This window comes from Octopus sinensis, linkage group LG4 (genome assembly GCF_006345805.1).
Source record: "Octopus sinensis linkage group LG4, ASM634580v1, whole genome shotgun sequence".
Lineage (NCBI taxonomy): Eukaryota > Metazoa > Mollusca > Cephalopoda > Octopoda > Octopodidae > Octopus > Octopus sinensis.
In genome coordinates, this window is record NC_043000.1 from 76,190,599 (window position 1) to 76,215,191 (window position 24,593).

The 24,593-nt window shown below is 38.9% G+C and overlaps 1 protein-coding gene across 1 annotated transcript in view; it reads right to left on the reverse strand.

The window, feature by feature from the left end:
- The window catches only part of LOC115210272 (E3 UFM1-protein ligase 1), a 120,251-nt gene that overhangs the window by 80,200 nt on the left and 15,458 nt on the right, over positions 1–24,593 (reverse strand). The window contains exons 5-7 of the mRNA XM_029778763.2: positions 12,443–12,573; positions 7,384–7,442; positions 5,446–5,589 (exon numbers count right to left, since the gene is read on the reverse strand). Of these exons, the coding sequence (XP_029634623.1) occupies positions 5,446–5,589; positions 7,384–7,442; positions 12,443–12,573 (334 nt within the window). The remainder of the gene's footprint in view (positions 1–5,445; positions 5,590–7,383; positions 7,443–12,442; positions 12,574–24,593) is intronic.

Sequence of the window (24,593 nt, forward strand, 5' to 3'; positions counted from 1 at the left end):
TCAGTCGAAGGTTTGAATGGTGCTGAGGGATTGAAATGAAAAATAAAACATTTATTTCCGGATGTTTTCTCATATGAACTGGGCTGCTGCACGAAAACGAAGGCAAAAGTTGTAGTGAAACGAAGTGCAACACCTGTATTTAAGCAAAAACAGGATTACCATTTGCAGCAATAGAACAAGTAAATAAGGAACTTGAGAGACTTGAAAGCCTGGGAATAATTGAGAAGACAGACCATTCAGATAGCGCAGCAACTAAGGTCTATGTAAAAGAGAAAAATAATAAGTTGAGAGTTTGTGCAGATTTTTCAACTGGGTTGAATGATTGCTTAATCTCACATAACTACCCGATGCCAAGTCCTGAGGAAATGTTCCCAAAATTGAATAATGGATAGAGAAATCAAAAATTTAGTGAAAGGCTGCAGAGGATGTGCACTAGTGGCAAAATTACCGATGATAAAAAGTGAACCTTGGCCAAAAGTAGATGTGCCCTGGTCAAGACTACATATCGATTTCACTAGTCCCTTAAATAGTTCATAGTATTTAGTGGTAGTAAATAGTTTTTCTAAATGGCCAGAAATTTATAAGTGTAAGAAGCCAACCTACTCAACAGCAACAAACCTTCTATATGAGCTGCTTGCAACATTTGGCATCCCAGACATGATAGTGTCTGACAATGGAACGCAATTTGTGTCTTTTGAGTTTAAAAAGTTTTGTAAAACATTCACTGTAGAACATGTAACTACAACGCCATACCATCCCAGATCTAATGGACAAGCAGAATGCTTTGTCGATACGTTTGAGAGAGCCCTAAGAAAGTTGAATAAGGAAGTCATGGACGAGGTGGCTCTACAACAATTCTGAAGAGTATAACATGTGACACCAAATCCAAATACACCAGCAGGTATGACACCAGCAGAGCTGATGTTTGCAAGGAAAATAAAATCAGTCTTTGACAAATTACTACCTGGTAAGAAAAGAAAAATTTTCAAAATTGGTGAAAATGTATTTGTTAAAGTATATAAGAATGGAAAACTAGAATGGAAGATGGTGTGATTACCAAACGCATAGAAAAAATACCATACTTGGTAAAAGGAAGAAAAGGGGTATACAAAAGACACATGAACCAACTAAAAAAACGATTTGTTGACAGCAAACTCAAGAGAGTGGAAGAACCAATGGAATGGGTAAGAAAAAGAAAATGTTCGGAGTTCCTGGAAGTGGATGCCATATGAAAACAATATTAAATGTGTAACTGTATGGGGGTGATGTAAAATTTATCTATATATATATAAAATTCTTTGTCTGTCTGTTCCCTATGCATTCACCAAATCAAATCAAATTTTACAAGGTAACAGTATTAGACCCCGTGAGTAATTTTTATTTTCATTTGGATTAAAACAATATAACACTTTATCTAAAATAATCTTTCTATAGTCAACTATAGTAAAGGACATTTTATACTATGTGGACGACGACACCACATTTTGTATATGAGTGTGTGTGTCTGTGAGTATGTGTGCACGTTTGTTGCGTACGACATAGTAAAGGACATTTTATACCACTACCACCACCATGACACATTTTGTATATGAGTGAGTATGTGTCTGTGAGTGTGAGTGTTGGTGCTTTCCTTACGTATGAGATAATAAAGAACATTTTATATGACGACAACACATTTTGAGTATGATTATGTTTGTACGTTCGCTATGTATGACATAGTAAAGGACATTTTATACCACAACAATGATGATACATTTTGTATACGAGTGTGTATGTCTCTGTGAGTGCGCATTTGCGCATTCATTACATACAAGATAGTAAAGAACATATTATACCACCATAATGATGAGACAACACATTTTGTATGAATATGTATATGTCTGTTAGTGTGTGTTTGCACATTTGTTACGTAAATGTATGTCTGTCTTAGTATATGTATGTGAGTGTATGTGTGTGTCAGTGTGAGAGTGTATGTATGTGTCAGTGTATATGTGATTGCCAATTACACTGATGTAAACTGGCCATGTGAAAGAGCTATACTGGCTCTAACTAATGAAATGGTTGATAAACTCAATCATGAACTTCTTCAAAAGTTAACAGATACATCAGAAATGACTTTTCCATTAATTCACATAACAGTCAATCAAGATCAGGTTGTTCAATACCCTGTTGAATTTCTGAATGCACTTAAACCCACTGGGATGCCACTGCATAACTTGTCACTAAAGTTGGATGCTTCCATTATGTTGATCAAGAATCTTGACCCACCTCGTCTGTGTAATGGAACTAGCTTAATTGTTACCTCCATGAAGCTCCATGTCTTACAGGCTACAATCATAACAAGCAGTCACAAAGAAAAATGTATCTTTATTCCAAAATTTCCTCTCATAGCTACAAATGTTCCATTTAAATTTAAGTGGCTTCAGTTTCCAGTCAAACTAAGTTTTGGTATTTCAGCTAACAAGTCTCAGTGTCAATCCCTCAATGTAGTAAGACTTCATCTCTCTACTAAATGCTTCTCCCACAGCCAACTCTATGTTGGTTGCTCACAAGTTGGAAGCATCAACAATTTATTCATTTGGACACCAACAAAAAAATTACACAATAAATATTTTTTACCCTGAAGCGCTTCAAGATTGACAGATTTTCAGTTCTAAATTCTGTTATCATTACAATTTGGATAATTTTAAATAAAATATAGATATTTTTAAATAATTATGAGAAAAAAATATATCTTCATATTTATCGTTTACTAATCTGAATAAGAACAGCAATAACCCAGGCAATGCCAAGTAATTCAGCTAGTCTATAGTATATATAATAAAATGGAAGGTGTGTATGTGTACAGGCCATTTTCTTGATCCCCTTTAAACTCAATATTTTTCATCTGATTTTGTTCACACTGGGAACACACATTACTTATGTTCCAAAGATGGTCACAGACTCTTCAAATTTTCCATATAATGAGTAATGCCACCCCTAGAGGATGAAAACACCTTCTCATAGGTAAATAACAAATACCAACGATCATTGCTTCAAGGGACATTATTCTTGATGATGTAGTTATGCTACTTTCACTTCATTTTCTACTACAGTTTTTACAAAGCCCATTCACAGCAAACCGCCAATATTTGCACATTAGCACTTCCTTTAAATCAACTTTTTAATTATATTTTTAAATGCCTTCAGAAATTAATCCATATTATATATATTCCCTGCTTTTACTCATACAAAGTTGTGGCAGTTATACAGTTTTTACAATGCCCATTCAGTGCAAACTACCAATATTTGCACATTAGCACAGGGCTATTCATGCACCTACAAATGTAGCTGTCAACACTCTTAACTATGAATTACTCAGTTAGCTACCTTCTCAAGAACATTGTTACAGATCAGTTGACACCGTTACTTATCTTGATCAGGTTACACACTTTCCAACTGAATTTCTCAACTCCCAACATCCTCCAGGATTCCCTCCCTATGAACTTCACTTAGAAGTCAGTTGCCCTGTCATCTTCCTAGGCAGTCTAAATGCATCCGCACTATGAAATAGAACTCATCTTGTGGTGAAACGAATGATGGACCATGTCTCTGAAGCCCAAATTATCATGGGACATGACAAAAATTCTGCTAACCCCTACATATTGCCCCTACCATATGTGGAGACTTCAGTTCCCTCTTAAACTCAGCTTCGCCATGAAGGTCAATCACTGAAAGTTGTCATATTGGACCTTCAAATGTTATGCTTTTCATATGGACAATTCTATGTTGGTTGTTCCAGAGCTGGCCATCCAGACAACTTATTCGTCTATGCTCCTAAAGGAAAAACCAAAAATGTCATCTACAAACCAGCCCTACAGTAGTTACTCTTCTACTGCAATCTTCACATCTATGCCGTTAGCGATCAGACTTCCTACAAGCATTTCATTGATTTTTGCTTCATTTCCGTGACTGTTGTTAACAGTATATTACCTGCAATGACCCTTCACGCATGCTGTTCACTTATAAGCATGCTCTGACATTTATTTTTGTACATGCCATTATTCTATTTGTGTGTTTGCTATAAAATTATGCTTTTGTTTATCATACATGACTTTGTGTTGTCAGACATTATGAGTAAAATAACTACATGCTACAAAACACTTCAGGTAAGATATAGGATCCCTAATGCCTACTGCAATTGCGATCTCATTTCATGGACTTTCATTTATTACTAACCATCAAATTTGCATTCAAAAAACTTTATTCATTACCTAGGTTGCTTAATACCATATAATAAACTGCTAACGAAATTGGTAATTATACATTTTATACTTATCAACTTGAAACGACTTCTAACTGCAGGCTAATTCAACTTAAACCATCCAAAGGAGTGTGCTTTATAATAGATTACACTGTCCAAAGAACTGGTGCAGTTGCTAGTTGCTAATGAAAGAAATAGAATTACACTCCCTAAGAAAAAAAGAAAAACTTAAAAGAGGAGATGTTATGGAGATAATAGTAATAATGGAACATCCTTCCCATGTGACAAGTGGTATGTGATAGTCACTACAAATACGGTGAGTGTCAGTTGAGTAGTAAATCGAGATAGTCATGTCTTATTTGTCTAACTAACTATAGTGCTATATTGGAGTGGACATTATAACAGTCCGACGTCGGATTACAACAGTAGGTTAGCTTTCTAAGACAGTAGACGGCATTCAACTTTGAGATATTGCTTAATGAAATCTAGTTCAGTGAGAGTGTTTAACACAGTCCATCACTGATTGAAACAGTATAATAGAGTCTATTTGAGTGTGACAGTCTGAATGTTAAAAATGATGCTGTAATCATATATGATGACAATTTGATGAAATTAAAAGAAATATGACTCATGATGTCAGATGTAGCTAGTTTGAACAAACAGCATTGTTATCAGGGTAGCTGGATTTTACTGTTTTAATTTATTCAATTAATGAAGATGGGATGGCCCCATCAATTTTTTTCAGGTTTATTCAAAGTAGTTGATGTGAGTAGGGACAATGTGAATGTGGCAGAAAGATTGGATGAAATATTTAATGTGAGGGTGAGACACAGAGGAACAAAGATCATTGTAGAAGTAGTGGGGAAAAAACAAAGAGAGAAGAAACAACATTTTGGCTGTTTTGATCTTAGCAATGTGTGTCTGCATGTGTGTGTGTGTGTGTGTGTGTGGTGTGTGTGTGTGTGTGTGTGTGTGTGTGTGTGTGTGAGTGAGTGTGTGTATATGTGCATCTATGTGTAGCAGCTGCACTGTCCTAGAGAGAGAGAGAAAGTAGTTGTAGTAGTACTCTATATGAATCACATTTTGTAGAGGATAAGTAACTCATCAGGGTTGAAATTCGACATTCTGAAACTGAAGAGGAAACTTAACCCCTTGGAATGCAGTTTTGACAATGTTAGAGATACGCTCAAGGAAATACTCACCTAAATATCCATTCTGGACATAAAAGTCTTCAACCCACTGGTTTTGTGTTCTAACAAATATGTTGGGGTGATAGGTCCCTTTCTCTCTTTGGCCAGTAATTGAACCATTCAATCGTCCTGAACTCACTAATTCTTCAACAATTGCTGTAAAAGATGAGAGTTCATATTTAAGGTTTTAGATATTCATAACTAGGATTCCGTCAGGGGATAATGATACATCACATTCAATACATTATTTACTTTTAAAACTTAATATGGTAGACTGGTAGAAATGGTAGAGCAACAGACAAAATAAATTGCAGTACTTCCCCTTATGGTCTGAGTTCAAACCTTGCTATTGTCATCTTTTACCTTTTAATCTTCCTATGTCGATAAAATAAAGTATCAGTGAAGTGCTAGGGTTGATACAATAATTGCACCCTTTCCTCAAATGTGAAGCGTTGTGTCTCGTTTATTCCTTTTATTTATATTTGTTTCAGTGATTGAACTGTGGTCATGCTGGAGCACATCTTGATGGTTTAGTCAAACAAACTGCCCCCGGTACTTATTCTACAGGTCACTTTTGTCGGACTGTTCAATTACAAGGACATAAACAAACCAACAATGGTTGTCACATGTGGTGGAGGGGGGGGCATAAACACGCAGACACAAACACATATACACATACATAAACACATGTACAAGGCTTCCTCAGTTTCTATTTACCAAATTCATTCACAAGGCATTGGTTGGCCTGGGGCTATAGCAGAAGAGACATTCCTAAGATGCCATACAGACATAACTATGGTGACTGTGAGAGAAGGAGACATCCAAAATTTGGGACAAGACATTTATTGAGCAAAAGCAACCTGAAACATTGGATTCTTTCCACTCCTTACAACTTGGCACTGCCACATCTTGTTTCTTCTAATCCTGGATTTTATCTTATAAATCAATAATTTTAATGTATGTGTGTTTTGTCTCAGCTTGATTAAATAATTTTGACAATTTAAAACAATATGAACTAAAATATTAGTGATACGTCCATGACATGGAAACTTATATTCTACAATACAGTAACAGGTGCTAGATCATCATCATCATCATCAACATTTAACAACTGTTTTCCATGCTGGCATGGGTTGGACGGCTTGACAAGAACTGGCAAGGACAAGGGTCACGCCAAGTTTCATAGTCTGTTTCAGCATGGTTTCTATGGCTGGATGCCCTTCCTAACAACAACTACTTCACACTTTTTAAGTGACATCATCACTACTGCTTTTAACGTGGCACCAGCACCAGTGCTTTTTTATGTGACACCATCACCAGTGTTTTCAATGTGGTACCATCATCAGTGCTTTTTATGTGGCACCATCACCAGTGCTTTTTATATGGCACCAGTACTTTTTACATGGCACCAGTACCAGTGCTTTTTACATGGCACCAACACCTGTGCTTTTTACATGGCACTAGCACCAGTGCTTTTTATATGGCACCAGCACCCACACCAATGCCTTTTACACGGTACCTTGGTTTTAGGATCTCAATTCTGTCATAGCAAGTGGGTCTTCTCATAATGTTGATATATGTTACTGTAAAAAGGAATCATCATTGACATCATTAGCCCCCACTATCATCAATTTAGCATCTGATTTTACACGTCAAGAGAGATTAAGAAGGTCTGCATTAAAATATTTATTATAGCTTCATCAGAGGAGGAGGGGCACAGTGCCATTTTTAAAGATTTTGAGACTAGTGGGAGAAAAAGAGTTTTTTTCTCAAACCAAAGGCTTCATTCAAATCCTTGTAACAAAATATATAGCACTAAAGGTGGTACATCAAGTCAACCAACTGGAAAAACTGGTTCCTTTTCTGTCATTCCACCATACTAGCTAATTGAAATGTCACAAATAATTTCATAAAACAACAGAAAATACAGAAACAAGCAGTGAAACTTACAGTAAAACATTTGATCTTGGAAGTTATGTTTACGACGCACATTGTATAAACTGGTTGGTCTGAAAATAAACAAACAATTTTAACTCATTTCATACCAACCCATCTGAGACCATCACCTCTCATTCTATGTTATCAACCTGAGATCACCTCCTCTTCTTCAACACCAATCCATTTAAGACCACCTCTCATTATATCTCACAAAACTTGCTTGTTTTAAAGTGTTCATCAACATCATTATCTTTTTAGTGTTCACTTTTACAGGAGTGCATGGGTTAGAAGGCATTTGTTAAGGCACATTTTTGACAGACAGATACCCTTCCTGTTGCTAACCCTTACTAGTTTCCAAGCAAGGTAATATTTCTCATGATTTTATAGAAGAATGGAAACATCACTGCTTGCATAACAATGGCACTCATTCACACATTACATAAAAATACATATACATGCATATACATATATATGACAGGCTTCTTTTAGTTTCCATATTCCATATCCACTTATAAGGGTTTGTTGGCCCAAGACTTAAGTAGAAGACACTGCCCAACATGCTTCACATTGGAACTGAGCTTGAAATAATGTGGTTGGGAAGCAAACTTCTTAACCATATAGCCTTACCTGTTCATATATATATTTGTCTTCCTTCATAATCTTATGTAAGAACCTCTTTTTATATTCCAAATACCAAATGAATACAAAGTTGATTATTTTACTAAATCCCAATCAAATACTAGATTATTTTCAAAATTAATTGAAACATATACATAGTGTATTTCAATAGAAATATGATTATAAAATGCATAAACTGTTAACCAGTATTATGTTGTACTCTATTTTCTGGTAATAGCTGTCACTCTTATTATTATTATTATTATTGAGTGAGAGAGCAGTGCATGCCATCTAAGTGACACTGGGGTAAAATATACAAAGCCCAGTATACCCATCATGACTACCCGTCTGATAAGGGTACACCAGGCACATGCATGACAACCATATGTGCGCAACATGGTGATCTCATATCAAGATAAACAGCACATGACCTTGCAGTTGGGGCCCAGTTAGAATTTTCTTCTGGTTGAGTAGCCCGTCCCGCTCAAAAGGTCCCTGAATAAGGATTGTTTAAGGATGTTGAACGAACCACCCATGTTTCCAAAGGCGAATTATCCAAACCTCCAAGAATTCCTTTCAACACACAGCTATAATGCTCCCCCACTACTTCTGCTCATGATCAGAGATGCATATATCGTCAGCCACTAAGGGACATGCTCAACTGGTTAAGGTCAAACAACTGACAAGCAAATCTGTGGGTATTGAGCAGAATATTTGCTGTAACCCATCTTTATCATTATCATTATCATCATTATTATTATTATTATTATTATTATTATTATTATTCTATGTTTGACTTTTACTTTACATTTGCACAAGCTGGCTCCAAGTCTCACCCAGAGATCTCAAGAGACAAGTTGGAAGTTCATGTTGGTGCTATGCCTAGGGTGCTATATATTTGGTTTTGTACTTAGTGTTGTACTAGTGAATGCCTAAAAAACCATATGAAAATTATGTTTGTTTTAAAACTTGAGATTACAAAGAAAGTATTTTGCGTAGGATATGAGCAGTTCCCATGAGCACTATCTTTTGAATTTCTGCCATTTTGGAGTTTCCTGGTATCTGAGTTAGGTCGCAATCAGCCCCTTTTGCTATCATTCCCAGGGCACCTATGACAACAGGTATTTTGCTGATTTCTATTTCCAGATCTTTATATTTGCTCAGTTTCTGGTAGGTCTTGACAGTCATATCAATGAGGAGGCATGATTTTTGTCTGAAGTCTTTTACTATGATGTCTGGCCTATTCGTGTCTATCTTTCTGTCAGTTTGAATGGTGAAGTTCCAGAGGAGTGAGATGTGGTCATTTTCAAGCACTGGAGGTGGTTTGTGTTCCCACCAGTTTTTATCATGGGGCAAGTCCAGGCTTCTGCAAATTACCCAGTGAAGCTTTTGTGCAGCTCTATCATGCCTGTTGAGATACTCTGTAGGTGCAAGAAGACTGCACTTGGAGACAACATGATCAATGGTTTCATTTTGTTGTTGACATACACAACATGTTGGGCTACTGCTGTTCTTTAATATGTTGGCCTGGTAGTTCCTTGTAGGTAGGCATTGATCTTGAGCTGCTATGATAAACCCTTCTGTTTTAGATTTTAAGCCAGAGGCCATTAGTCATTGATGGGTCAGGGCTCTGTCAACATCTGCATTATTCACTCTCTTTGGGTATTTGCCATTGAGAGGTTTTTCTTGCCATTTATCATTCAGAATATCTAAGGCAGCAGTTTTAGCACAGGTTTTCATGCGCTTAGCTTTTTCAGTGCTTGTTTCTTGTGTGTCTAATTCTGGAATTTGTTGTATTCGGAATTCACTTAGATATTCCTTTGCCTGTTTTGTTACTGAGTATGATGCTTTCTTGTTTTCATGTTTTGTGACAAGTTTTATTATTATTATTATTAATTAGGGTAGTATGCTTAGCAGCATTTCTTCCAGCTTAATGTTGTGAATTCAAATACTACCAAGGTCAACTTTCCTTTCATCCTTCCAGAGTTGATGTAACTGACTAGCCCCATCCCTCAAAATTACAGGCGTTGTTCAAAGGATTATTTAGGGTGATAGACTGCCAGTATCATTAAAGCATCAGACAAAATGCCTTGCAGTATAACAACCACATATGCACGACATGATGATCTCATATCAAGATAAACAGCACATGACCTTGAAGGTGAGGCCCAGTTAGAATTTTCTTCATGTCGAGTAGCCCATCCCAATCAAAAGGTCCCTGAATAAGGGTTGTTTAAGGATGTACAATGAAACACCCATGTTTCCAGAGGTGAAAAGCAGTGAGCTGGCAGAATCTTTAGAATATCAGACAAAATACTTAGTGGTATTTCATCTGTTTTAATGTTCTGAATTCAAATTACACCGAAGTTGACTTTGCCTTTAATCCTTTCAGGGACAATAAATTAAGTACCAGTCAAGCACTGGGATTGATATAATTGTCTAGCACCCTCCTCCAAAACTTCTGGTCTTATGCCTTAAACTAGTACATACTAATTTAATTAGCAGGAAATTTATCTTGAAGGTTGGTGACAAGTCTCTTCAGATCTCAAGAATCTCTCTGAGGATTTTTGCAGAATATATCTCAATTCCAATCTCTTTCAGTCTCTTAGGCAACATTTTGAGTATTGTACCAAATGTAACAATTACTGCAGAAATAATTGTCTGTCTTCCACAGTCTCTTCAGCTCTCTGACTACATATTTATTATTATCATTATTATTATTATTTACAGCATTAGGTTGGCAGAATCTTTACAACATGCCTTGCAATATTTCTTTCAATAGTTATTATTATTATTATTATTGTTATTGTATCTAATAAAAGCACAAGGCAACAAATTAAAGAGAATAGTAAAGAGAATTAGATCAAACTCTACAGGTTACTTTAAATGATCAACCTCTGAAGAATGGAAGGTAAAGTCAAGTATGGCATGATTCAAACACAGAATGATGCTCTACTGATTCTACAAAGAAAAAAAGAAGACAAATGATAATAATAATAATAATGGTTTCTAATTCAAGAACAAGCCAACAATTTTCAGTGTAAGGAGTACTATATTTTATCAGTATTCCAAAAGTTGACCTTTGAAACCAGAATGTACAAGATAATTAATCTGGAGTTGTATCACTCTGATGACCACTTTTTTTATATATTATTAACAATAATTACAATAACCTTAGAAATACATTTTGTAGAGTACCACAAGTGTAACATACATATGCAGTAGACAGAAAATAGCACTACTAGTTACTGTGTACATATGTACAGTATTTTCAATACAATAGAAAGTACAGAAACTAAATACTACACAAGCCATCAGAGCTGAGCAGTGAAGCATGCAGTGAATACAAGGCACTCAAGCTACATTCGAGGATTTTTTTGTCTTCCTTCTTCAGGAACAGCTTGATGTATTAGTAAACAGTCAACAGCATTGGAGAGCATAAAGATTAAAGTTGTAATTGAGAAAAAGTTACCAGACAAGGAGGATCAGAAGTCATCTGAATATTGGGAAAAAAGAGTCACTTTATCATGATGATTTGTACCAAGTATCAAAATGCTGACATCATGACTACTGCTCAATGCTCTATGAACACTGTAAAGGTTGAAAGATGTGACATGGACAGCTGCAACAGAGACTACAAAGCTGTGGCCAGCAGGTATGGACACAGCAGACATTCTAATTGTGTCTGCATGCTGGAATTCATCTCAACATCTGTAAACAAGGCCTTAGGATCAATTCAGATGGCTATGTGAAACTGCTGGACTATGGTCAATCACTGACTAGAGAGGGTTGCTGCTGGAAGACCATATGAGTGGTAGCAGGATTTGGCTCCATGACATACCACTGGAAAGAACAAGTTGTCAGAGAACTTCACTAGCCCCAATTTCCAGCTTCCTAATTCTTCTGATTGTAATCCCTTGGATTACTATGTGTGGTGCACCATAAAGAAAGACACCAACTGCTCCACCTACAACTCTAAGGCCAAGTTAATGGCTCAGATAAAGGAGGTGTTCAAAGATGTTCCTATGGACACCGTGAGGAGAGTATGTGCCAGGTTCTGGAGCTATTTTGAGGCCATGATGGAAGCTGAGAGTGGCTACTTTGAGTAAACTGTTATCACCCAGCCATAATCTAGTTGATATCTTCTGATTTTAAAAAATATTTTAGCTTTAGATGGCATATTAAGTTTTCAGTTCTTTTTATACAAACTGTCAAACTGAGCCTGATCACCCTGTATAAGATTACTGAGGTTAGAATTTCTATATAAAGGTATGAAGTCATAAATTTTAAAGGAAAGGTGCCATTGATTAGCAACTTATTTACACTACACTGGAAGGATGAAGTCAGTGGAATTCAAACTGAGAATGTAAAAAGATGCAACTAAATTCTGTAAACCATTTAGTCCAACAGTCCCCTGATTCTGAGATCCACAATAATAATTCTAAATACTTACTTGGTTATGGCACTGAAAAGACCTCGTACTTGAGCTCTTATACGAGATACATAAAGTTCAGTGTATAGAACATCTTTGTTGGAAGTGTCCAGATGACCTTTGATTGTGCCACCAATATTCTGTTGAACCAACTGCAAAGACAAGTTTATACATTGTCAAAATAGTAATATTTTAAATCATAGTCTATCTGTATTAGCAATTGACAATTCAACAAAGTCTTCCTTACTCAGAGATACTCCATTTTTAATGGAATAATTCTAAGTAACAAAGACAGTTAGGCAGAGGACTATTCTTTGTAGAAGATTCTGACTTAGACACATAACATGCTTTCATATGTAATTAGAGATATGAGTAGTAATGAGCATTATATCCACAACATCCCCACTAATAAGATGAAGTGTATTTATGTGGTCTCTCAACCTGCTACAAATAGAAAACAAACCAATCTGGTAAAGGATATGGAAGCATAAAGATCCTTTGAACAGTTAGAGATTTAGAGATATTCTAAATGAAGCATTTGAAAACAAGTACAGCAAGGAGACATAACATACAAGACAAGTGGAATATAACATAGAAGGGACAACCTACTGTGAGCTACAGACTAAATCTGTTGCTGGAGCAAAGCTCAAGCCAGACCAAGGATATCATGGTGAAGAACAGGGATGTAGACAGAGCCATAAAACAAAGAGGTAAACTTGGAAGGATTGGAATAATGGGGGCAGCAGAGAATTATACCAGATAACTAGAAAAGAAACTAAGCAACAGCTCTATTTAGCAAGGGAAGAAGCAGAAAAGAAGAGGTTTGCTAATGTTCTATGGTGTGAGGACCAGATATATGGTGTGCTGGACATGTGAAGTGTATATGGATGGATGATGACACATTTGCACTCAGTAATTCAGAAAAGAAAAGAGGCATGGAATTGCTATAATGAAAGGATACCAAATATAGAGAATGAATAGGAGAAAGAAGACTTCCTCATGTAACAGAGGGAACAGTCAATCTAGTTGTTAGTAGTATGATAGACAAATTAATTAAAGGTATAAAGACAAGGGAAGCCGCTGGTCCATTAGGAACTACTGCTGAATGTTTAAATTATCTGGCATAGTGGGATACCTTGTATAGTTAATCAGGTTGTAAGGGAAAGTATCATACCAAACAGCTAGTGTAGCAGCAACATAGTCAACTGTTACAAGGGTAAAGATGTCTTAAAGACAGTTAGCAGTTATGGACCAGGTCATGAAAATTACTAAAAGAGTTATAGTTCAATTAAGGGAGTTAACCTAGATCAAGTGCAGTTTGGTTTCATGCTGGGGAGAAATACTACAGATTACTTGTTCTAGTAAGACAGCTGCAAAAGTGTTTAGCTAAAACTAAACTGCTGTACTTGGCATTGATCAACCTGAAGAAAGGCTTTGACAGAGTTCCTACTGTCCTAATCGTGTGATTGTTACAGAAACTAGAAATAGATGGATGGATGGTTGGCGAGAGCTTTTCAAGCCATGTACAGGGATGCTGTCAGTAAGGTGAGAGCTATCAATGAATAAAGAGATAAATTTAGTGCATAGGCAGGAGTTCACCAGGGTTTGGTTATCAGTCCCTTCCTATTTATCATAATCCTCTTGGTCATAACAGAGAGGTTTAAGACTGGTTGCCCATGGAAACTCTTCTATGATGATGTCAATGCTTTTATAGCTGAATCTGTAGCAGAATTAGAAAAAAAATTCCAGGTGTGGAAGCAAAACCTGGAACCAAAAAGGCCCTTAAAGTTAACTTAGCAAATAGTAAAGTTCTAGTATGCAGGAAAATAGACAGGATGCTAATCCCTTCAGGTCAAAGAATGTAAAAAAGGTGCAGGTAAAAATTTCATAAGGAGTGCCTAGTGCAAAGCATGGACACATAAGAGGTGCAGTGGAATTACAGAAAGGTTAACAGATAAACAAGAGTTTGTATGTGCCAGATGTGCAGGAACAATAAACACTAAGATTACACCGGAAATGAACTTTAGAGGTAGCTTCAACTTTGCTTTGCAACAGTAGAGAGCAATGTCAGAAACGCCAGGTGGGACACCAAGCCACTTCCTGGTGTATGAGTCTTGACCTCCATCATTTCTACTTTGCTAGTGTTGATATTGTATATCAGCAAAGGCCAAAGGATCTTTGATACCAGCATGAAATGCAGGCATCAGACTCTGTATTTTCCAGAGAGGCTACATAAGTCTATTGCCTGCAAGCTCTCCTCTGCCACTGCCTGGTTTCTTTCCCTATTTCTGTGTCATTTGGAGGGCTATCAGCTTCCAAGGCTCTTCACTGATTCTTTTAATATTGTTGGAATTGGTTGGCTGCAGTGAATGAAAACCTTATCTGCTACTTCCTGTTTCCGTAATGAAAAGCTCCATGACTTCAGATATATATCTTTATGCTTCCTTATCCTTCTTTACTAGATGGGCTTGTGTGTGTCTGATTCCTTGTAGCTCTAACTCTAAAATCACTAAGTACTATCCTACAAACATAAATATAATGATTTCGCTGAGGCATTTCTTAAATGGTGAGCTGAGCACGATGTTCTTATAGCAGAAAAAGCTGATAGCTTTCATTACAAAGTGTTAGATAACTCCTGTTCATCATCATCATCATCATCGTTTAACGTCCGCTTTCCATGCTAGCATGGGCTGGATGATTTGACTAAAGTCTGGCGAACCAGATGGCTGCACTAGGATCCAGTCTGATCTGGCAGAGTTTCTACAGCTGGATGCCCTGCCTAATGCCAACCGCTCCAAGAGTGCAGTGGGTGCTTTTACGTGCCACTGGCATGAGGGCCAGTCAGGCAGTACCGGCAATGGCCACGCTCAAATGGTGCTTTTTATGTGCCACCTGCACAGGAGCCAGTCCAGCGGCACTGGCAATGACCTTGCTTGTAAGTTTTTTCGCATGCCACCAGCACAATTGCCAGTAAGGCTACGCAGGTAATGATCATGCTCAAATGGTGCTTTTTACGTGTCACCAGCACGGAAGCCAGTTTGTTGCTCTGGCAACAATCACACTCAGATGGTACTCTTAGCACTCCACTAGTACGGAAGCAGTCATTGAATTTGATTTCGATTTCACTTGCCTCAAAAATTCATATTTATATATATATATTTCTTTTATTCTTTTACTTGTTTCAGTCATTTGACTGCAGCCATGCTGGTGCACTGCTTTTAGTTGAACAAACTGACCCCAGGACTTATTCTCTTGGTGTCTTTTGTTGAACCGCTAAGTTATGAGGACATAAACACATAAACATCAGTTGTTAAGCGATGGTGGGGTGACAAATACAATCATCATCATCATCAATTCATGTCTGTTTTCTATGCTGCCATGGGTTGGATGGTTTGAATGAGGTCTGGAAAGCCAGCAGCTGCACCAGGCTCCAATCTAATCAGGCAATGTTTCTACAGCTGGATGCCTTCCTAACACCAGCCACTCTGAGAGTGTAGTGGGTGCATTTTACATATCACCAGCACAGGAGCCAGTCAGGCAGGCTTGGCATTGATCACGTTCAGATAGTGCTTTTTACATGCCACGGGCATGGGAGCCAGTCAGGGGGCACTGGCATCAGCCACTTTCGGATGGTGCTTTTTACATGCCATTGGCGTGGCAACCACTCAGGCGGACCTGGCATCAACCACGTTTGGATAATGCTTTTTACATGCCACCAGCACAGGAGCCAGTCAGGGGGCAATGGTATCAACACATTCAGGTGATGCATTTTACATGCTACCAAAATGGGAGCCAGTCAGGGGAAAACAGCCACAGTTACAATTTTGGTTTTACTTGACTCAACAGGTCTTCTCAAACAAATCATATCACCACACAGTAAGTGTACTTTTAAATGGGCCATGCATGCAACATTGGCATCAGCTATGGCTGCAATCTCATTTTAGTTGCCAGATCTTCTCAATCACAGCATATATCCAAAGGTTTTGGTCTCCTGTCATTGCCTCTGTGAGGCCCAATGTTCGAAGGTCATGCTTCGCCACCTCATCCCAGGTTTTCCACAGGCTGCTTTCACAGTTAGGGTGTGGGACTTCCTCACACAACTGTCCTCATTCATACAGAACACATGACCATACCAGCAAAGTCGTCTCTCTTGCACACCAAATTTGATGCTTCTTATGTCCAACTTTTCTCTCAGGGTGCTCACACTCTGTCATGTATGCACACTGACATTACACATCCAGCGGATCATACTAGCTTCATTTCTTTCTAGCCTATGCATGTCTTCAGCAGTCATCGCCCATGTTTCACTGCCATGTAGCATGACAGTTTGCACACATGCATCAGGCAGTCTACTTTTAATCCTGAGCAAGAGGCCCTTAGCTGCCAGCAGAGGTAGGAGACCCCTGAACTTTGCCCAGGCTATTCTTATTCTAGCTGCAACACCCTCAGAGCAACCATCTCCACTAAAGACTTGGTTGCATAGGTAGCAGAAACTATCAACTACTTCTAGTTTTTCTCCTGGCATGTGATGGAATCTGCTTTCTGTACATCTTCAGTGTTTATTGCCCCTATGCATCTGCTACACACAAAAACTATCTTCCCAGTTAACCTTCTTTTGATATTGCTGCAACTTTTATGTGTCCATAGCTTACACCAGGTATATCGTATGGAGTTTCTACCCACACCTCTTCTTCAGATCGAGCAGGGCCATCTACCTGAAGGGGTTTGTGATTTGTCAGCCTTCCTATATAATAAGACTTTGGTTTTTGCTAGGTTAACCGTAAGGCTCTTCGATTCTAGATCTTGCTTCCACACCCTAAACTCCGTCTCTACTTCTGGTAGTAACGTGGCTATTAGAGAAAGGTCATCAGCATAGAGGAGCTCACAGGGGTAGTCTGTCTTGAATTCCTGTTATTGCCTGGTGGTCTATGATGAATAAGAGGATGCTGAGGACTGAACCTTGGTGAAACCCTACTGCTGCCTGGAATTCTTCAATATACTCATTGCTAACCCTCACCTTACTGACAGAATCCCCGTACAGGGCTTGTACAGCACTTACCAACCACCTGTCTATCCCCAGTTTCCACAATGACCACCAGATAAGGGATCAAGGGATCCTGTCAAAATCTTTCTCCAAGTCAACAAAAGCCAAGTATAGGGGTTTATCTTTGGCTAGGTATTTCTCCTGCAGTTGCCTTACCAGAAATATAGCATCAGTGGTGTTTCTGCCTGGCACAAAACCAAACTGCATCTCATCTAAGCTAACTCTCTCTATAATTAGTTGGGCTGTAACTTTCATCACTTGACCCAATAATTTGATACCCCTGTAGTTATTTTTATCTAAAGAATCACCTTTACCTTTGTAGCAGTTGACTATGGTGCTGCTAAACCAGTGATTGAGTATGACTCCTTCATGAACTACCTGATTTACAATGCAGGTGACAAGACCATAACCCACACCACCCAATATCTTAAGCATCTCAGTGGTGATTCCTGATGGGCCAGGTGCTTTCCCTGTCTTCATATCCTTAATTGCTTTATCTACCACGGTACTGTCAATTCGGGGAGCTTGTCCCTCAATTGGGTCAACTTTTGGCAGACTCTCCTCCTCCCATTCATTCTCCACATTCAACAGTCTTTCATAATGGCATCTCCAAGCCTCTTTCTTTGCAGAATCATTAACCCTTTCATTACTAACCTGGCCATACCAGGCCGAGAGAACCTATTGTTATTTAAATGTAAATTTGAACCCAAATCTCATTGGTACATTCGTTAAAACACATGATTTCACTTTGTAAATAGTTGGGTTATAGTATCCGACATTGCTTGACCTGATATCTAAACTCAGTGAATTTTGGGAGATTTTTTTTCCACATTTTTTTCAGCATCGATTTTTCTTCAACTTTGAAAATGGATAGGAGTTTCATGTTATCAAGCATTGATTCCGAATTTAAAGCTTTTTCAACGGAAAATAGGGAGATATCGAGAAAAAGAATGAATGAGGTACAAAAGCACATGGTGTACGAGAATGAATAGGATATTTCGGTATCCGAAATTGAAAGCAGCGATTCTGAAGAAACTGAAAGCAGCGATAGCAACAGCAAAGATGATTTTACATCGGAATGAAGTAAAAATGTTTTTATTAGTAATTTTTCTGAGGAGATAGGGTCTATCCATAGTCTTTCTTAGGAAGCGAAACCGTTAGACTTTTATTTGTTTCAGTATGCTTGTTTGAAGTGATCACTGTTACGCAGAATGTAAACAAACACAAATTGGGAGATCAAAGTTTGGAAAATTTGTGAAGCAAATACTGGGTACTGTTGTGGATTTAGTTTTTATACAGGGAAAATAATGTTAGTCAGCATGGCCTAGGGAACGATGTGGTCTGGAATTTATTACTTCCATACCATAACCAGGACCGTATATTATTTTTTGACCAATTTCTTTAGTTCGGTCAAACTTGCTGTGGATTTAGATGGATTCCAATATTTCAGTTTATTCCACCTTTATGGTACACCTGTTCTGTTGTGCAGTAAATTCAACTGATGATCTATTGATGTGCACAATTCTTCTTTATCAAAATTTTGTTGCATACCCAATTGAATATTAGCTGATGATTCATTTTCTATGGTGATGTTTAAACAAAACTTTAATATTTTTACCTTTTGCTCAGTTTACCGGGATTTACCTGTAATTAAAGTCACTTTGAGACAAAAGTTATGCAATAGAATTGATTAAGAACCCTTTCTTTAATTATGTTCCAAATATTACATTAATATGTTGATAAGTAAAAAAGTTACAGTTATTTAATGAAACAAGCCTAAATTCATGATTATTTTAGAATTTAATTGAAACTCATGAGGGGTGTATTTTGGTCAGAAATATAGTAACGAAAAGGTTAAACCCAAGGGCACCATCATCCATTTCTCTCATATGACATCACAATTTTCTCTCACACAATGTCTTGCAATCTGAAATACTTCAGTTCTTCGATCGTCATGAGGCTGAACTTTTTCTTTTCTGCTAATCCCTTGGCTATATATACCTATCTCCTAGCTTCCCTTTTGACTATCTGATACAGTCCCCTGCTACCTCCACTCTTCCAGGCCTGTTTCTTTGCTCTAATGGCCCTGTCTACTGTACTGTTCCACCACCATGGTACTCTAGATCTGGAAGGAACTTTGCACCAGCCACAGATTTGGTCTGTGGCACTCAGCAGGCTGTCCCGCAGGAATTCCCAGCAGCCTAAGTCACAGAACTGTAGCTCCTCCTCCCTATCATCAAATTTCACAGTAAGGATATCCCTAAATCTCTGACCATGTGAAGGGTTCTTAAGCTTCCAAGTCCTTCTTTTCCAAATTGGTCTGCTTTTTGGCTTCGAGTCCAAAGTCATTAATAACTAGTCTATGCTGGGGGGTACATTCTTTATCAGGGAGGGTCTTTGTATTTGAGAGCAACCATGCATCCCACTGTCTGAGGAGAATGAAATCAATCTGGCTAGCAGAGTCACCTGATTGATAGGTTATCAGGTGGCTAGCTGCTTCCTGAAGTTGGTGTTGAAGATCAATAGGTTATTTGCATTTCAGAACTCCAGGAGCCTAGTTCCCTTTTCATTTCTGGTACCAACTCCATGGTCTGCATGTACACCATGGGTGATACCAGCTTGCTGTCCAACATGCCCATTAAAATCACCAGCCACAAAGATGAGATCATTGTCATTCATCTTTGAGGTAGCCTGCAGAAGAATATCATAAAAGTGATCCTTCTGTTCATTCGGTAGGCCCTCTTGTGAGGCATAGGCAGAGATAATTGTAGCTATACCATTCTGCAAGACTAGCCTGAGTTTAAGTACTCTATCGCACACCCTCACTACCTCTATGACCTTATCCACTCATTTCTCTGCAAGAAGTATGCCCACACACCCTATGCCATCACTGTTACCTTCGCAGAAGAGTCTATACCTATGTGCTTTGCCTATGAGGACTCTGGCTGAAGCTCCTCTCCACCTTACCTCTTGTACGCAACATACATCAACACGTCTCCGTTCAAGCATCTCTACAATCTCACTAGAGCTGCCTTTCAATGTGCCTACATTTACAGTGCCAACTCTGAAAACTGGGAAACACAGGTAGCGATGTTATTCAACACCTGAAAAGAAGGTTCCCGTGATCATTTGGTAACAGACATCAGAATAGTTGTTCTTGCTTTTAATGTTCCGTCATTCAAACATGTTAGAATTAAGGTTGTTGCCTCCACTGCTTGAGGGAGTAAGGAAGCATTGTATATAAAAGTGTTTGGTGAATTGTAAATATAAGCGTTATGAGCATTGTGGATGTAAGCATTACTGATGCTGCAGATACAAAAAGTAAAAAAAAGAGAGAGAGAATGAGGGAGAGAGAGAGAGAATGAGGGAGGAAGAGAGAGAGAAGTAGAAGTACAAATATGCAAATGTTAAATAGGGTAAGTGGGCTGCTATCTGTTTTAGTTAGTCCAGAGACAGGGAGAGAAAGGAAAGGGTGGAGAGATTACCAATATAAGAGAGGGATGGAAGGGAAAGGTAACTGGCTGTCTGGTAAGAGAAATGAAATTTCCAGTATTGGTGGTGGGGGCAGGAGAGTATAAACTGACGAAAGTCTGAGATGGGGGTGGGAGAACAGGTGCGGAGGAGACAGCTGGAAATGGATGAAGATGGCAGATTTCGCCCTACAGAGTAAGAGAAATAGCAGTTAGTAGCCACTACAACCAGGAACAAGAGAGATACAAACAGAAAAGAAATTATTTTAGAGAACTGTACGAAATATGTATGTATATGTATATATATATATATATATATCATCATCATCATCGTTTAACGTCCGTTTTCCGCGCTAGCACGGGTTGGACGGTTTGACCGGGGTCTGGAAAGCCAGAGGCCGCTCCAGGCTCCAGTCTGATCTGGCAGAGTTTCTACGGCTGGATGCCCTTCCTAACGCCAACCACTCCGCGAGTGGAGTGGGTGCTTTTTACGTGCCACCTGCACAGGGGCCGGGGGGTCCGGCATCGGTCACGATCGGTTCGAGCTTTTTTAGAGTTGAGTTGGGGGGGGGTCTAGCTGAGAAAGGTTCCACCAGTGGAAAGAGAGGGAGAGATAGTGGGGGGGGGGGGTGCAGGTAATATAGGGAAGCACCAGTGGGGAAGGTTGGGTAAGGAGGAACGATGACAAGGAAGGGTTGGTGCAGAAGAAATAAAAACGTAGGATATCACGAGACGGGGAGGGGACTGGAAGGAGATAATCGGATTGAGGCAGTGACAGATTCTAAACAGGAGGTAACGTAAGATCAGTGGGGCAGTTAATGAGCTGCAGTGCTAGCAGCTTGTCTTGGTGGGGGGAAGGGGTAGTACACAGTGAAAGCATGTGAGAAGGAGGGGTAGGAGGGAGAGACACATGCAATGGTGGTGGGGGAGGAGGAGGGAGGAGGGCATATCCGGTGTAGATGGTGAGAACAGTGTTCACCGGTATTGGTGGGGGGGGGAGGCGGGGGCACCGCCGAATGGCGGAAAGATGGAATTATGGATTGAACGTTAAAGAGGGTTAAATTTTGTAGAGAAAGATAAGCAAGTTACTGTATGAGTACAGACATTTAACAATAGTAACGAATGAGCACGAATGAGAAGTAACGAATGAGTACGAGTGAGGTACGAAAGATAATGAGATAAAAATGTTTTTGTAACTTGCTATATATATATATATAGTCAAGAAACAAGGAAAGGATTATTTTTGAGAGCGAGATTTCAATTTGGAAGTAATTTGATGAATTAATATAAATGTTTACAGTTTATAAAAGCAACCATGAACAAGAGAGAGTCATTTTAGGGAGCAGAGCAAACAAGAAAGAATTATTTTAGAGAGAAATACGAAATATGTATATACGTGTAGCCAAGAAGCAAGGTTAGTTATTTTGGAGGGCAGAACAAACCAGAAGGAATTATTTTAGAGAATAGTATGAAATATGTATATATATGTAGACAAGAAACAAGGTTAGTAATGTTGCGAGTTAGATGGATCTGAATGAATGAGGCGATTAAAAACAGAAATTCTTAACTTAGCTGTGCATAATTTTGAGTGTTATAAAACGGCAAAACACATGGTATAAACTGACGAAAGTCTGAGATGGGTGGAGGAGGAACAGGTGTGGAGGTGATAGCCAGAAATGGACGAAGATGGCAGATTTCACCCTAGGATGTAAGAGAAATAGCAGTAAGTAGCCATTGCAACCAGGAACAAGAGAGATATGATATATAACTTGGAGAGTGGCTGCACAACTTCCTAAAGATAGAAGGCAGGCAGTGATGGCCAATGGAGCCACCTCCAAGGAAACACAAATAACAAGTGGTGCTCCATAGAGCACTGTCTTGGGACCACTGCTGTTCATAGTGGCCCTTTCAGACATGCCCTCAGTTGCTAAGATGGCCACACTTGCTAGCTATGCAGATGACACAAAAGTCTCTCAGACAATACAAAACCCTGGAAATATTGCACATCTGCAACGGGAGTTGGATACAATATACAGGTGGGCTGAGGACAACAACATGCAGTTTAATGCAGGGAAGTTCCAAGCCCTGCACTACCCGCACACAAAGGTGAACGACATGCAGACCGGATACACTGGCCTGGGAAGAATTGTAATTCCTGAGTCAAAATCAGTGCGTGACCTGGGCATTGACATGAGCAATGATGCATCTTTCCAAGTGCATATTGCCAATCTGGCAATAAAATGCACACAGCTAGCTGGATGGATCCTCCGAACTTTCAGAACAAGAGAGAAGGAGACACTGATGGTCTATTGGAAGACATTCGCCCTCAGCCACTTGGACTACTGCTCCCAAATATGGTCAACACACAATATAAAGTTAACAGCAGAACTCAAAGCAATCTGACGAAGCTACATTAAGAAGACCGTCTCAATGCAACATATCAGCTACTGGGAAAGACTGAAAGTATTAAAACTCTTCTCCCTGGAGCGAAGGCAGGAGAGATATGCAATGATATACATCTGGAAAATCCTGGAGGGTCTTGTCCTGAATTTTGGCATTGAAAGTTACCCCAACAGCAGAATGGGGCGCCACTGCATAGTGCCAAAGATCCCAACATCACCATCAAAATACAGAGCCAGATACTGCAACAGCTTGAATTTCAGGGGACCACAGCTTTTCAATATACTTCCTAAATGCCTGAGAGACCTGGATGTGGGTTTCTTTAAAACTAAACTGGATCTCTTCTTGTCAGAGGTTCCAGATGAACCTACCTCTCGGCAGGAAACACAGATGCGGGCAGCGACATCGAACTCCCTTGTTGACCAAGTGCCACATATCAGAGGTGGTTTCACATACTAGTGTAGCTCATTCAACGGTGGTGCCCCAGCATGGCTGCAGCTTTCGGGCTGAAACATTTTTAAGGATTTAATTTATTTATATATATATATATATATATATATATATATATATATATATACACACACACAATGGGCTTCTTTCAGTTTCCATCTACCAAATCCACTCACAAGGCCCAAGGTTATAGTAGAAGACACTTGCCCAAGGTGCCACACAGTGGAACTGAACCTAGAACAATGTGGTTGGGAAGTAAGCTTCTTTCCATGCAGCCACTCCTGCGCGTATATATGAGTGTGTGTGTGGTCTGATCAATGAGTATCTGGGCTGTTGCCACAGTAATGAAGCTAAAACACACAGAGTGAAGCCACTTGGCACAGATTGACTTTGAACTCTGCTGTGCATGCACACTAAGTTTTAACATTCTAGCTTACTTCTACTGTTCACAGCAGTGCTTGGAAGGAAGGTGTGTAGAATGTGATTGTTGCATTGACCATTACAGAGAAAGTCGAGCAGAGAATCTGCATCAAATTTACCAAAAGCTTGGCAATACCTGCTCAGAGGCCTATGCAAACTTTTCAAAAAGTTTGCGTTGTTCTCAACACAATCAAGGACATTTTGTGCAACTGAAACATGAGTGTCTTTTTGGTCAGCTGAAGGCAGTTTTGGCACAAACTTGGCAGACACGCGTCTCATACCCAAATATTCAGTGATAATGGATTGAACTGAACCATAACTAATCTGCACATCCTCTGATAACTCACAGATGGTGATTCAACAGTTTCTCCTCACAGCTGCATGCATA